Below are 15090 nucleotides of genomic sequence, written 5' to 3'. Positions count from 1 at the left end.
CCCTCATCCCCACCCCCACACCAGATCCCACACCCCCAGCCAGAGCCCTACCCCTCACCCCTGCCCCAGCCCAGAGCCCCCTCCTGCACCCCAAACCTCTCATCCCTGGCTGGGAACCCCTTCCTGCACCCCAAGCCCTTCATCCCCAGTCCCACCCCAGAGCCTTCACCCACAGCCGGAGCCCTCACTCCCTCCCGCACCCCAACTCCCTGTCCCCGCCCAGTGAAAACGAACGAGGGTGGGGAAGAGTGAGCGACGAAGGGGGGATAAGACCTCGGAGAAGGGGTGGGGCAAGGGTGTTTGCTTTTCTGCAATCAGAAAGTTGGCAACCCTAAGATTCTTGGTGCTGAACTTGCAAAGTCCTTGCACTCACCGAAGTATAAGGACTGCAATTTTTCGATGAGGGGAGACTTTTAGGGCCCACTCCCCCTCTTCCCTTTTGCTGGCCTGAGCACAATAGACCCTATAGCCTCACTTACAGTCCCCACTGCATACCTTACTTCACCTTACTACTTTGGGATTTGGTCCAGATATCCACACACTCCCAGTCACATGGTGTTTGAAATTCAGATCCTTTGTATGAATAGCCCCATGCAGTAGGAGATCCTGGTCTGGAGGAGGCAAGACCATAAGGGCTGTTTCTTTCCTACCACTCACCTGTTATTGAGAGCTAATGGCTTCTGCTTATCATCTGGCAAGATCTTTGGCTGAAGGAAAAATCTCGCAGCGATCTTGATTTGTAATATCATGAGCCCTGTGGCAATCCCAACTGTAAGACTGTAATAGAAAAAGAAAAGAGAAATTACCCTTTTAATATGGATGTTGTGGTGAAAGGGGCTGGGAATATAGCCTGTTAGAGCCCCTGGGCAATGGGAGGAGAGACCTGCATTTGATTGCCAGCCCCTGGGACTGATTCCCCACTACCCTGTGCAAAGGAAGAGCAAAGCAGGCGTGAAATGCCACCATTCTGCTTTGTAGGGTTTTACGCCCACTTCGCACAGGTGTAGAGGAAGATGCTGCACCGCCATCATGCACGTACCTGTGCTGTATCTCAACCTGTGGTCTACAGCCCCCCTCTCCCCGCCCCCCCGGGGTCTGCGGACTATGTCTAAGGGGTCTGAAAACTGACTGACTAGAATTCAACTCTATATAAAGAGAATAGATTTCCAAAGGGGTCTGTGCCTCCATTCTGTTCTTAGGGGTCTGTGAATGAAAAAAGGTTGAGAACCACTGTGGAGAATTTCTTTCTCACCCTCTGCATGGCCCAGACTGTGATACCCTTACACCTGGGGTAGTATCTCACCGCAAATAGCTCCACTGGTTGCAGAAGGGCTGCTCAAGGTGTACGATGCCATTCAATGGGGCAGATTCTCCAGTTGAATGGGGGAGGCTGCAGGGAACCAGTTGATGCTCCCTGATCCTCAGCCACTTGGTTTTGGCACAAGAAGAGCTGCACAGGACCAGCAGTAACTTATGCAACCACCATACAGTTCCTCAGGGACCACAGGCCAGTGGAGAATCACGTGTAGCAAAGCTCCACTCTGCCATACCTCCCTCCAATCCCAAGAGCTCCACTAAGACACTGTCTCCCTCATGTTATGCTGAGGGTGGGCGTGAGCAGCTGGCACAATAGGTATCAGAACTGCTGCCCACCACCTTTAACCCCACTGGAGAGCTCACCTGCGCAGGGGGAATTCTCTTCCTGCTCATCTCTGGTAGCTTTAAGGCCACGAGCCCTGAAGTGGCCTTAGCAAACCAGAAAATCTGTCCCAATGGGAATAAGGGTATTGGAATCTAGCTGTCCTTCTCAGAGCACAAAATGAGCACAGAGGAGGTGTGCCCTATGTAATATCCATCCGACCTAGTATCAGTGCCCATATTGTCTAGTAGTTCTTTTTAATTCTTACTAAGATATAAAATCTTCCTCCTGCTTTACAATGCTCACAGAATAAGCCTTCTTATGATTTTTTTAATAACTGCTCATTCTAATTCTGTGGCTACTGGTCTTATTGTCTGTAGTCACCAACTGGCTGAAGATAATAGACCAAAACAGGACCGCCCTCTGCACAGATTTCTGGGATTTTAGGAAGCGAGTGGCTTCAGGAGACTAATAGCGTCCTGTAGGGAGTTCCTGACAGAGACTTCATTTGCTGGGGGGCAAGAAGGGCTGTTCCCCCCCACCCCCAGACCTTGGTTTATCCCTCCCAGATTTTTCATAGGTCTATAAGCTCCATTGTGTCTTCCACTCCCACCTCCTGCCTCGCCCGACGTTACAGGATATAATATAATCATATTTAATTTTTCCTGTGCTGACACAATTTTGCCCCCCTCCACCCTCAATTTTTTCTGACATGATGCCCTGATTCCTGAGATCATGTGGAAAAGAGTGCAGTTGGCCAGGACAGATTACAAAAAGGCAGACCCTAGACCCATATAGGTGGGCTGGTGGCTCTGCCTTCAGGAAGTGGAATCAGCTGTTATATCTTATGAAGCCTTGAAACAGCGATAACCAATCTTTGCCAACCTGAGAACAGTGCCGGCAACTTGCCAGGAGGCTGAGAGACACAGTTAAGAGAAGAGTGTGGCTGCCTGATCTTTAATGCAGAGATGTGGGCCATGGAGATTGCAGGTCCCAGCATGGAATGCTTCCTTTAGATTGAGCAGTCAGGAGATTAGATCAAAATGGAGCAATGCTTGCTGGGACCTCCTTGTCTGCATTAAAGATGAAGGTGGAACATTGTGGACAATGGATTGCATTTTGGCTCAGCTTGTATTCTTATGCGCTTTCACCCTTTGATTATCCATTGTCAGCCGGTCCCCTCATAATCAGCATTTTCCTTAAGATGGGAAAACAAACAATGTGCTTAGATTGCAAACCTCTCAAAAATTCCCCACGGGGAAAACAAGTTTAAAGATCTGCTGACCTTTGGAAAGGTTGCATGGCACATCTTCAGAGGAGGGCTGCTGGGGCTATGTTTAAGGCAAATGCAGAATTTATGTTATGTGGCAGGGTTATTCAACAGCGGCATGAAAAAACCTCCCCCTGACCGACATAAGTTTCACTGGCAAAAATGCAGGTGTGAACAGCGCTACGTCAGCAGGAGAAGCTCTTCTGCCAACATAGCTATCAACACTTGTTGGGGGTGGTTTAATTATGCTGGCAGAAGAGCTCTCTCCTGCCAGCAAAGAGCAGCTACACGAGAGACCTTAAGGCGTCACAACTGTGGCAGTACAGCTGTGCCGTTGTAAGATCCGTAGTGTAGACATAGCCTATATCTGTCACAGGAACCTGTTTTCAGATAGGTATCTCTTGTTATTTTATAGCCCTTTAAATCTAAATCAGCGCAAAGAAAGTGAGATAACACCAGAAATGTGTGAAAACAATGCACTTACATCCCAATTCCCAAACCTTTTGCCATTTCCAGCCCTTGGCCATGCTGTATTGGCAAAACAAAACTGTACATGATCATTACACCAAACAGACACTGCACCACATGAAGGATCAGGTAGCCTGGAAAAGAGAAAACACATTTCTTACTGCAGAGGAAAAGGGCAACTGCTCTAATTTTGGTTGAATGCATGCTTATGCTGAAGGCTTGGCACGTACCCCATAATATGTATGCAATTTGCCAACCAGAGTATCTTGCTATTGCTGCCTGAGTTTAAAAAAAGGAGAAGGACATAAGTTTATGAAGTTGGAATTGCTGCATGTTTGATCAGAGAAACAAAATACATTCTTAGGCCCTGATTCTGGTCTTCATCCTGCTGGCTCCTTTGTGCCACCTTTCAATCACAGGGCCTGATTCTCATTGTCCTGCACCTTGTTCAGCATTTACACCAGTGCAGAGTGAGTGCAAAGTGGGTGTGAATTAATCCCATTCTCACTGGTGACAGTTTACCCCCACTCTGCACTGGGTAAGTCACTGGACAAGGTGCAGGGCAATCAGGAATCAGGTCCAACCCCTTCATCGCGGACTCCAGGGCTGGATTGAAGCGTACAGGAAAGGTGGAAAAGTGAAGTGAAGTATGTGCTGAAAGTGGAAGGAGATCAGAGGAGCTTGACTTGGACTCCTGCACAGCTCACACAAGGGACCTGAACACAACTACATTTACCCATAATTCTACCTGCAGAGCTGCATTTATAACTGTTAGAACGTGGCTGAAGAACATAGGGACAAGAATTGTTTTCCCATTCACTTCTATGCAGGGTAAGGCTCCAGTCCTGCAAACATACAATATGCTTAACGGTAAGCACACAAATAGCCCTATTTGGGTCCTAGTCGAGGGAACATTTGCTTACTTAACTGTGTGATTAAGTGATGGGGTGTTAGTCACCCCATGTTCTGGTACCCTCACTTTCCCGGAGGGCAATCTCCATAGAGTAAGGATTGTCATTTGTTATGTTTAGTGCAATGTGGATTTGAAAAGATGCCATTTCTGTTGTTCTTTGGGAGACAGCTTCATCATTCTGAATGACAAACCAAACCACTGACATTGTCTGTACCAGATAATAAACTGCTACTGCATGGGGGGCCGCTTTGATGTGTGGAGTGCAAAGTTGAGGGGTGAGTGGCTCTCCTCCTCTGCTCCATCCCTCCCTGAAAAGCTGACAATGCCCTTCCCAGCATGTCAGCTCTGGAGGTGTGAATGCAGCATGAGGAGATCACTGAATAGCCAGCAGCGATTATCTCCAGGTCTGGCGGTAATAAACAAATGTACAGCACTTAGTGGTGATCAGGGTCAAGTTCCTGACAGCTTGTTATGAGAGATATCAGTGTTAGACTGAGGGCTGGTCTGCACTGAAAATTTACTTCAGCATAGCCATGTCTTTCCGGAGTGTGAAAAATCCACATCCCGAGAGACATAGCTACGCTGACCTAACCCCCAACAGCATTCTTCCATTGACCCAGTTACTGCCTCTCAGGGCTTGTCTACACTACAGGTTATGTTGGTATAACTTATGTTGCTCAGCTACCCCCTGAGGGCTGTCTACATTACCCGCTGGATCGAGGGGCAGTGATCGATCCAGCGGGGGTTGATTTATCACGTCTAGTTTAGATGCGATAAATTGACCACCGAGCGCACTCCCGTCGACTTCGGTACTCCACCAGGGCGAGAGGCACGGGCAGAGTCGACGGGAGAGCGTCAGCTGTTGACTTACCGCAGTGAAGACATCGCGGTGAGTAGATCTAAGTACGTCGACTTCAGCAACGCTATTCACGTAGCTGAAGTTGCGCAAGTTAGATCGATCCCCCCCAAGTGTACACCACGCCTGAGTGAGGTAAGTTACACCGACTTAGGTGCTGCTGTAGACAGCACTATTTTAGCAGGAGAGCTGCTCCTGCCGACATAGCTCCCGCCTCTCACGGAGGTGGTTTTATTATGTGGACAGGAGAGCTCTCTCCCGTCGGCACGGGTTGTCTTCACCAGACACTGCATCGGTGCAGCTGCACTAATGCAGCACTTCTAGTGCAGACTAGCCCTCCAGGAGGGGGATTAGCTAGCGTGATGGGAGAACCTCTTCTGTCACTGCAGTGAGTATCCACACTGACGCACCCCAGCGGTGCAGCTGTACCACGGCAGTATTTTAAGTGTAGTCATAGCCTAAGAATGCGAAAAGCAAGTAGCAATAGTCTCAGGCCTGGTCTACACTAAAAAGATAAGTCGACCCAGCCATACTGCTCAGAGGTGTGAAAAGTCCTCACCCCTGAGCGACGGAGTTAAGCTGACCCACCCCTGGTGTAGATAGAGCTAGGTTGCCAGAAGAATTCTTCCATCAACCTAACTACTGCTTTTGGGGAGCTGGATTACCTACCCCTCCTGTCAGCACAGGTAGGGTCTACACTGAAGCGCTAGAGCGGCACAGCTGCAGGAACATTTCAAGTGTAGCCAAGCCTGCCTGGGCGTGCCTCCTCCAGAGCAAAGGCTTGTGGCTGCAGCCAGGCACGCCTCCCCTGCCAGACTTTTCAAATAGTCCGTTCCAGCCTGATGCTGGCTTCCCTTTCACTCCCTCCCACCCTGGCAAATGTTTGTGTTCCCTCCTCACAGTCGTTCCACACGAATCAAACCCAAAGGCCAGGAAACGCAGCATGTCTCTGTGTGACTGAACTTCGGTTCAGTTAGGAACCACTTCTTTACCCCACCTACCTACCGGTGCTGTGTGCGAGGAGTAGCCCAGCCTCGCTAGTGAGGCAGCAAGGAGAGCTGGACTGGGTGTGTGCCCCAGCCACAGGGTTGAGGTGCTGGTAATAGTAGAACAGTGAGGCTGGGAATCTGCACCATTTCTTTGCTGCCGGAGGAGTTCAGCAAACTGTCATCTAGTATTAGCATGAATATGCCTTTCTGGTGGAATAAATCCCCTTTACTCTTCCCATGCCCATTTCCTTCCATTTGGTGCAGTGTCCATGTCCCACCCCTAGACTGTAATACAGCAGCTGTCTGATTCGGACCACTCTGAATCAGCACTGCTGGTTACTTTTGGCATAAACCTGCCTTTTACATTAGTTTTACAGTGTGAAGCCATCATACAATGAGATTAGCACGCTCCAGAATCAGGCCCATGGAATATTGCACTGACTCATTAAAACTATGGCCTCTTCTTGCAAAATACTGGAGCGCACGTGTAAACTACATGTAGGGTGACCAGACAGCAAATGTGAAAAATCGGGATGGGGGTGGGGGGTAATAGGAACCTATATAAGAAAAAGACCCAAAAATCGGGACTGTCCTTATAAAATCGGGACATCTGGTCACCCTAACTACATTCACGAGTTGTCCCCTTGAATTCCAAGTGTTAGCGGATCAGAGCTACTGGCTGGGAACTTTTGGGGAAAAGCAGTGAGAACTTACCACACTTTGAGAAGAAGCAGGCTCACGAGATCTTAGCGGAAGGAAATGTTTCTCCCCTGCCCACAGCCGCTTCATGTGTTTTCTGAATAAAGGTGTCAAAATGAGTTTTAAAAAGTTTCACACAAATACATTGGAGATTTTATTCACTCAGTAACTTTGTTTGACTGTTTGATCACAGAGAAGCTATATCGGATGATTTGATTGAATATCAAAGGGGGCAGTAACCTAGCGCTAAAGGCATCATGGATTAATGCAATAAACACAGAGCCAAAGGGAGCAATGGTGAAAGAATGGGACACATTGTGTGTTATTGGGCATGCCACCCAAAGCACAAGTTTTGATATACTACAACACAATACAATATACAACACCGAAGGCTTATCCTTTGCTTCAACAGGAGTTTTACCTATCTAAGACTCAGTAGTACATCTGTAAAATAGAATCAGGTCTACATACAGGCTAAGAGCACTGTAATTATGACAGGGGCCTTATATGAAAATTGAATCCAAAAGTGTGATTTCAAGAGTAAAAGACAGAGGTAAAGTGTAACCTTTCACCAAGACTGTGTGTGTCAAAACTCCTGTTTAAAGTTAAACTGCTGATAGCCACTGAGTACCAAAATACAAAAAGAGAAGTATCTGTCTGTAGACTAAGGACTCTTGCTTAATCTTAGAATAAATAACTTTGTTTTATGTGTATGACTGAATGAAGATGAATGATTGATTTTCTATTATTTCAGTTGCAACATTTTGTTAGCTCTGTACTTTTTTCAATTTATTTTGGGTTCTTGAGTTGGACCTTGTATGGGATGGTTGAGATAATCTCTGTGGACTGACCCATAACCAGGAAGAGTTGATCTTATCTCCTAAAATGTCTCAAAATATTTTCAGGTCTGCTGACTGACTGATTTTCTAAGCCAATGCTTACTGGCAAGGAAAGTCTCTTTATTTGCCCCACTAGGTGATGTTCGTGACTTTAGAGGAGGAATGCCCCATTCTGCTTTGCCAAGAAACTCCAGAGTAGAGTAGGAGTTCCAAGGGGGAGGAATCAGTCAGGACACCATCCTCAACAAATGGAAGGAAAAGAAGAAGCCATGGCTTCTGGCTAATAGCCTCTGGTGTGGTGAGGCCACCAGGCTTGACAAAGGGCTTGTGCTTCCTTCCCTTTCTCAGACAGTCACTGAGGTGCCAGAATCCAGCAACACACACCATCCAAGATTTGGCATCTACAGGCAAGCAACCTCTAGCCCAACGGTTCTCAAACTGTGGGCCGGGACACCAAAGTGGGTTGAGAACCTGTTTTAATTGGGTTGCAAGGGCTGGTGTTAGACTTGCTGGGGTACAGGCCAAAACCGAAGCCTGAACACAACTGCCCGAGGCCAAAGCCAAAGCCCAAGCCCAAGCCGCACCACCTGGGGCCAAAGCCAAAGTTCGAGGGCTTCAGCCCTGGGCAGCAGGGCTCGGGTGGGCTCATGCTTTGGTCCCCCTCCTGGGGTCGTGTAGTAATTTTTGTTGTCAGAAGGGGGTCACGGTGCAATCACGTTTGAGAACCCCAGCTTTAGCCACTCCACAAGCCTGTTGAGTTAGTCAGCAGGTCCAAGAAAACCACAACCACCAGCTAATCTTTCCAACCACATACTAATTTCCTGAAACTGAATGAAACCTCAAGAGTCACAGCAAAGATCATGCATAAGTATCAACCTGATAAGGATTTTGTTTTGTGGGGTTTTTTTTTTTCAATTTTTATTAGTAGAGGGACACCTCTACCTTGTCCTTCTCACCCTTGTCCTTTTAACTCTAACAGCTGACAGTGTGCGTGTGGATAGAACACTCAGAACGTAGCTGAGTATGGTTTCTCAAACAGCCTGCAATAAGGTTCAATAGGCTCAGGGCCTAATTGCTCAAGGTTCACTAGGCTCATGGCACACTCATATTTTATGGGTTGAGCGGTTTGCGTTTAAATCCTGAGAAACTTAGTTTCACCCAACTTTTTGTTTGCTAGTTAAATTTAACAAGCTGTTTTATCCTGAATTGTATTGGAATGTCTGGTACAACCCTATATTGTGTAGGGAGACATTGGCTATTATCTAACACCTCTATTTTGTGCAGTCTGTCTTACGTAGCATCAGAGCTGTCGGCTGATATTCATTTCAACCTGGGAGAGATTTCTTCCTGCCTATATCAGCTGTTTGTCTGGAATATCAGTAACTTTCAATTAGCATTGAAATAAATAATGCCCTATTTTTCCAAGGCTTATAGCTAGACAAGGTCTGCTGCCTTCCCACATGATTCGATAAAGTTTGCAAGGAATTGTTGTGCAGTTTGGATTAATTAACCTGATAATTAGAGTAAGCTGATGATTTGATATTAACCTGCTTTATTCTAATTTGATTAGTTTGTGTTTTATTTTGAGTTATTTAGCTTAGTTAATGAATTATATAAAATTGGAGGATTGTGTGGACCGATGTGTCTTCGCCACCCATCAGGGCCTAGAACTGTGGGGAGCCCAGGGTAGGTAATAGAGACACCTCCCACTGAGTGCCGATGGAATGGAGAATAGAGTTCTAGGGCAAACAGAGGTCCGGGGCCCCCGGGGGGCCACGAGCAGATTTTAGGGGATCCGCCAAAATAAACCAGAGAGCAGGGCCGGTGTTAGACTCGCTGGGGCCCAGGGCAGAACATAAAGAACATAAGAACAGCCATATTGGGTCAGACCAAAGGTCCATCTAGCCCAGTATCCTGTCTTCTGACAGTGGCCAATGCCAGGTGCCCCAGAAAGCTGAAGCCCGAGCCCTGCTGCCCAGGGCTGAAGTCAAAGCCCAAGCAACTTAGCTTCGTGGGCCCCCTGGTGTGGGGCCCCAGGCAGTTGCCCTCCTTGCTACTCCCTAATGCCAGCCCTGGCTTTTAATCTACTGGATATGCAGAAAAACAGTTGTTGTGGCACAGGTAGGGTGCGGAGTTTTTATAGCATGGAGGGGGGCCTCAGAAAGAAAAAGGTTGAGAACCCTTGAGGAGGGGAGAATCCTGGGAGCTGTCAAGTGCCTGTGCTGAGTTGACTAGTGTCCGAAACTCCCAATAAACTCCATGGTACTTGAGGACTCTCAGCACCTCTGAGAATTGAGCACTATCTGCTGCATGTCCGTCCATACCTGTAGCAGGCTAAGATGTGAAATACGTAGCTTACACAAGTCAGGGAGGCAGCAAAGGTGGTGAAAATCCAAACACCTGAAGAAAAAGAAAAGCAACCATCTGTTCAGATTTCAGAGTAACAGCCGTGTTAGTCTGTATCCGCAAAAAGAAGAACAGGAGTACTTGTGGCACCTTAGAGACTAACAAATTTATTAGAGCATAAGCTTTCGTGGACTACAGCCCACTTCTTCGGATATGCATCCGAAGAAGTGGGCTGTAGTCCACGAAAGCTTATGCTCTAATAAATTTGTTAGTCTCTAAGGTGCCACAAGTACTCCTGTTCATCTGTTCAGAATGTTTTCTCCGCAGTTCACATGACATGATTATAAAAGTATTTTAACTCAGCACAAAGTTCGCAGCTATTTTGTATACATAGAATCATAAAACCATACAGTTAGAAGGGACCACAAGGGTCATCTAGTCTCACCCCCTGCCAAGATGCAGGATTTGTTGTTTCTAAACCATCCAAGAAAGATGGCTATCCAGCCTCCTTTTGAAAACCTCCAGTGTCTCTGCTTGGACACATTTCTATTTGGAACACTTTTTGCCTAGTCACTGAGAAATGCTTTGATTATTTGTTAATCATTTAATTATAGAGTTGAGCCCAAACCAAAGCTCTGGATCAGAATTATGTATTCAAATCCAAATTTATACTGAGCAGAACAAAGATCCTGGATTCTCACATGTCAAAACTTGGAAGTGCAAGTTTTCCTACATTACTCTCCTAACATGCAGCTCAGTCTCCATGTTCATTCAGTCCTTGGTTTCTCTGCTGAGACAGCAAACTGATAAAGGTAATAATTGCAATTCATGTTAGCTGTGATGAAGCTTTTTGCAATATGGAAAACTGTCCACTAGAAACTAGACTGTGATCTCCAATTCATCTTACAAATAACCATAGACATCTTTCAGGTTCTTAGCTGCTTTCCACTTGGGCCCGAGTCAGTTTTATATTTAGAGGGAACCCCTTTTGTTGTGTCCTCCTAACCATTTGCCCTCTCTTGGAGTCTTTACATCAAAGCTGAATGTCTCTCTAAAAACGTACTCTCGTTTAGCCACACATGTACCTATTGGGCTTAATGTATGAATCACCGGGTGAAATCTCTGGCCTATGCAGAGAGATCAGACTCAATGGTCTGAATTGTCCCCTTTGACCTTTAAAGCTATGAAATTCAAACCAATTATTTTAGACTCCTTTACTTAATAAAAATAAAGCTTTCCTCAGACACCAGCCATAACTCAATGAAGCCATCCCACCCAAACCTCTTTTCATGGCCAGCTGAGCAAAAATGTTTAAAAGAATACACATAACCATTGTTCTCCTGTTCTTTGGTCTGCCGTCCCTCTACTGTCAAACTCCAAGTTACTCAGTGTTCAACTCCCAACACACTAGGCAGCAGGTAAAATGACAATTCATCCTTCATCATATCGTTTTGCTTCAGTATTAGGGACTAAGTATCTAGCTAGAGCTGGTCAAAAATTTTCCAGTCGAAAGTTTTTCTATCAGAAAATGATGTTTTGTTGAACCAAAACTTTTGTGGGAATGAGCCAATGTTCATGAAATTTTGATTTGGGGGGAAAACTAGAAAAAAAAGCATTTTGACGGTGTTGAAATATTCCATTTCAACACTTTCAGAGTCGACTGTTCAATTCTTCATTTTGAAATGACTTTTCATTTTTAATTTTTGATTTTTTAAAATTTTCTTTACATTTAAAATGTCAGTTTTGAAATGACATTTTCCATCTCAATGGACCCCAAATGATTTTTGTTTGAATTTCATTTTATGGGAAATGTTTTTTAGTTTTCATTCCCATTTGGAACTAATGTGTCAAAATCCTGGAAGGAGTCCCATTGACTAGGATGGGCTTTGGGTCAGCCTTAAGAACTATGCGTTCAGTCAGCTTTTTTAAAATGTATCACACTCCTTCCACCTTTCAAAAATGGCATGTCTGTACCTTGTGTGACATTAATAAACTCTTTCAGCTGCAGGACAGCTGGTACAAGTACTTCTGAGCCATTGCTAGATTCAACAAACTCTTCAAATCTCTGATCCAATATCTTCAGCTCTTGGGAGAATTCCTTGTAAATGTAAAACTCAATAACAATAAACTGCGGAAAAATAGATAAAAAACAGCAGTTTAGCAATCTTGTCATTGGCCACTTCTACAGAATAACACTACATGCCATATAATCACACAGGGCCACATTCATCCCTGGTGTGACTCTATGGGAATCCGACCTGTTGCATTTCATTTTAAACACACATTGCCTTTCATATATGGGGATTCATCTTAACCTTTAAATGACAGCAAGTGGATGCAGACAAATTTTGTCCCTCAAAGAATGTTGTTGGAGTTAATCTCCACTGATTTTGAACCAGACACTGAGGAAGACCAGGATGCTTAGAATTAAGCAAACTTGTAAGTATTCACAGGGAACAACATAATATAAATACACTCACACATGAAGAACAAGGAGTTCTTGTGGCACCTTAGAGACTAACAAATTTATTTGAGCATAAGCTTTCATAGGCTAAAACCCACGAAAGGTTATGCTCAAATAAATTTGTTAGTCCCTAAGGTGCTACAAGTACTCCTCGTTCTTTTTGCTGATACAGACTAACACGGCTACCACTCTGAAACCATTCGCACATGAGTATCATGTATTTTATGTGACTCATACATACTTGGCAGTCTTTTCTCTCTGGCTTGCATCTCAAGCAACCTATCATGAACAAGATAAACTCCCACCGAACATCCATTGGCCTAGTTGGAAGGTACTCTGGTCAGGGAGCCAGTAGACTATGGATTCTGGTCTTAATGGAGCCAGCGGCTCTGTTAGATGCGTAGACAGTCCTTGTTTTAGTTTAATGGCAGAGATTTACGGGAGAGCTGTTTTTTCAACAACCTGGATCGAAATCCTTACAAAGCACACAAGGGCTGTGTGACATTGTGCTCCATTTAGGGCGATTCTTCTCAGGAAACAAGTGTGCAATTTACTTACAATGTACAGGCAGATTAAGGCTAGTGCAGATGTGCCAATCATTCTGCCTGGGAACTGAAAGCATGGGTCCCATTCATACACCTTGCGCTGGAACCAAGATTTCTGAGCCTGCCTGTTGATGGATGAAGATGGACAAACAGACCTGAAATGTTCGGCGATGACACGGGGACACTAGAGGCATTTCAAGGCTCCAAACCCATTCCAGCATAGTCCCCTCCCTCTCCATAAAAACAACCCAGCACACCTTCCTACTCCAAACTTCCCTCCCACTTGGCATGTCTGCAGAGACCCCACCTGGCCTAAACAGGTGTCAGCCTTTCTCCTTCACACCCATTCTCAGCAGCCTACCTGCTCTCCAGCACAAAGCCACTGGGGGCTCACCTCAGGAACCTCCACCCTCCCACAACCTCTGAGTCTGAGGTGAAGGAGATGGGAGACAGAGTGCTCTAGTGCAGAGGGGAGATGGGGCAGGCCCGTCATGGATGATCAGGGATCCTCCCAGTGGCCAGAGAACATGCCTTGTCCCTGGCTCACCTCAGGTGAGCAGGTAGGGCCCCAGTGTGCATGTCAGTCAACAAGTATCAGCAGATTTAGAAGCTTATCAGAACCAAATCTGAACTCTCTGTGGCTTGGTGTTCCGGATCTGAAATGAAGATGCCATGCTCACCGCTCTGGGGGCTTCCTGACCAGACGCTTGACATGCTGAGCCTGATGCACCTCCAGGAAATGATTTTCCTGCTGTTTTAAAGGAACAGGGATTATCAGCATATCAAAGAATGTTCTTCATTCCACTAGGAAAAAGACAGCAGATTCAAACATATAGATACAGTGCTGCCTTGTGGGTGCTGTATTAGGCCGGTCTAACATGTGGAACTCATTGCCAGGGGACATTGTAAAGCCTAAAACTATAACAGGGTTCAAAAAAGAACTAGATAAATTCATGGAGAATAGGTCCATCAATGGCTATTAGCCAGGATGGGAAGGGATGCAACCCCATGCTCTGGGTGCCCCTAAACCTCTGCTGCCAGACACTGGGAATGGGCAACAGGGGATAGATCACTTAATGATTGTCTGTTCTGTTTATTCCCTCTGAAGCACCTGGCATTAGCCACTGTCAGAAGACAGGATCCTGGGCTAGATGGACCTTTGGTCTGACCCAGTATGGCCGCTCCTATTTTCTTATCTTAGTTATGAAGATACCTTACTGTGATGGGGGTACATCAGGCCTTTGTAGCCTCACTGCTCTGCAGCACCCCACTCCAAGAAACAGTTCTCTGAGAGAAAAAGAGCAGCCATTTGGGGGACCAGGGAGATCTGGCTTTGCAGCAGCCAGAATGGCTGGGGACCATCAGCCAACCAAGGAGCTGCCTACTGTCAGCAAGTCAGTTCCTTGCTGGAGCCAGGCGAGTGAGGAGGGATGCTCTCTCGGCTGCAGCAAAAGGACCTGAGCCAGGTCAGGCAGGGCTCATGCTGCCCACCAGCTATGGCAGGAGTTCAGAAGGACCCTGGCAATTCAATTCCAGATGGGTCAGAAACTAGTTTGTTTGTAATTGGCCCTGATGAGCAAGGAACTGCTTCTATTTTGAGTTTGTTACCCCCCCGGAAGGGGGTTTGGACTGTGTGAGGCTGGAGGACTGAGCCACAGAAGACCTGCAGAGGTAGGCTGACACCTGCAGGGGTGCTGGCAGCACCAGACTCAGCTGGCAATGGGGGTGTTCAAGAGGTGAGTGCAACCCACCCCGCTTACACTGGCAGCCATAGGGAGAAGGGTGTGGCTAACGGGGCTAACCCTTAACAGCTGGTGGGAGGGCCTGGGGTCAGACAACCTGATTACTGAAGAGGCATACCTAGGTTGGGTCAGGGGATTCCTTACAAAGAGCAGCAGGAAGATGCATGGTGAGGCTGACAGGACAACAAAGCTAGGGCTAGGGCTGGTTGTTTGGATGAAGCAGACTGGGATAGCAGAAGAGCTCCAGGAGTGGCAGAAGAACAAGGGCTGACTATAAACGTTTGTGTTATGGACTTTATTTTGGGGACTCTGAATCATTT

At 46.4% G+C, this 15090-nt stretch overlaps 1 protein-coding gene across 4 annotated transcripts in view; it reads right to left on the bottom strand.

Moving 5' to 3' along the window:
- LOC101935329 (stimulated by retinoic acid gene 6 protein-like) overlaps positions 1–15090 on the bottom strand; it is a 38231-nt gene that overhangs the window by 3400 nt on the left and 19741 nt on the right. For all 4 annotated transcript variants that reach the window (XM_005309185.4, XM_065549751.1, XM_042850407.2 and 1 more), the window contains 8 exons: positions 13709–13779; positions 13042–13153; positions 11994–12147; positions 9998–10073; positions 6850–6931; positions 3608–3656; positions 3394–3511; positions 658–777 (listed from right to left, as the gene is read on the bottom strand). In XM_005309185.4, coding sequence (XP_005309242.1) covers positions 658–777; positions 3394–3511; positions 3608–3656; positions 6850–6931; positions 9998–10073; positions 11994–12147; positions 13042–13153; positions 13709–13779 — 782 coding nt within the window. The remainder of the gene's footprint in view (positions 1–657; positions 778–3393; positions 3512–3607; positions 3657–6849; positions 6932–9997; positions 10074–11993; positions 12148–13041; positions 13154–13708; positions 13780–15090) is intronic.

This window comes from Chrysemys picta, chromosome 6 (assembly GCF_011386835.1).
Source record: "Chrysemys picta bellii isolate R12L10 chromosome 6, ASM1138683v2, whole genome shotgun sequence".
NCBI lineage: Eukaryota > Metazoa > Chordata > Testudines > Emydidae > Chrysemys > Chrysemys picta.
The sequence above is the reverse complement of the archived record's forward strand: the minus strand, read 5'-3'. Positions and strand labels throughout refer to the sequence as shown.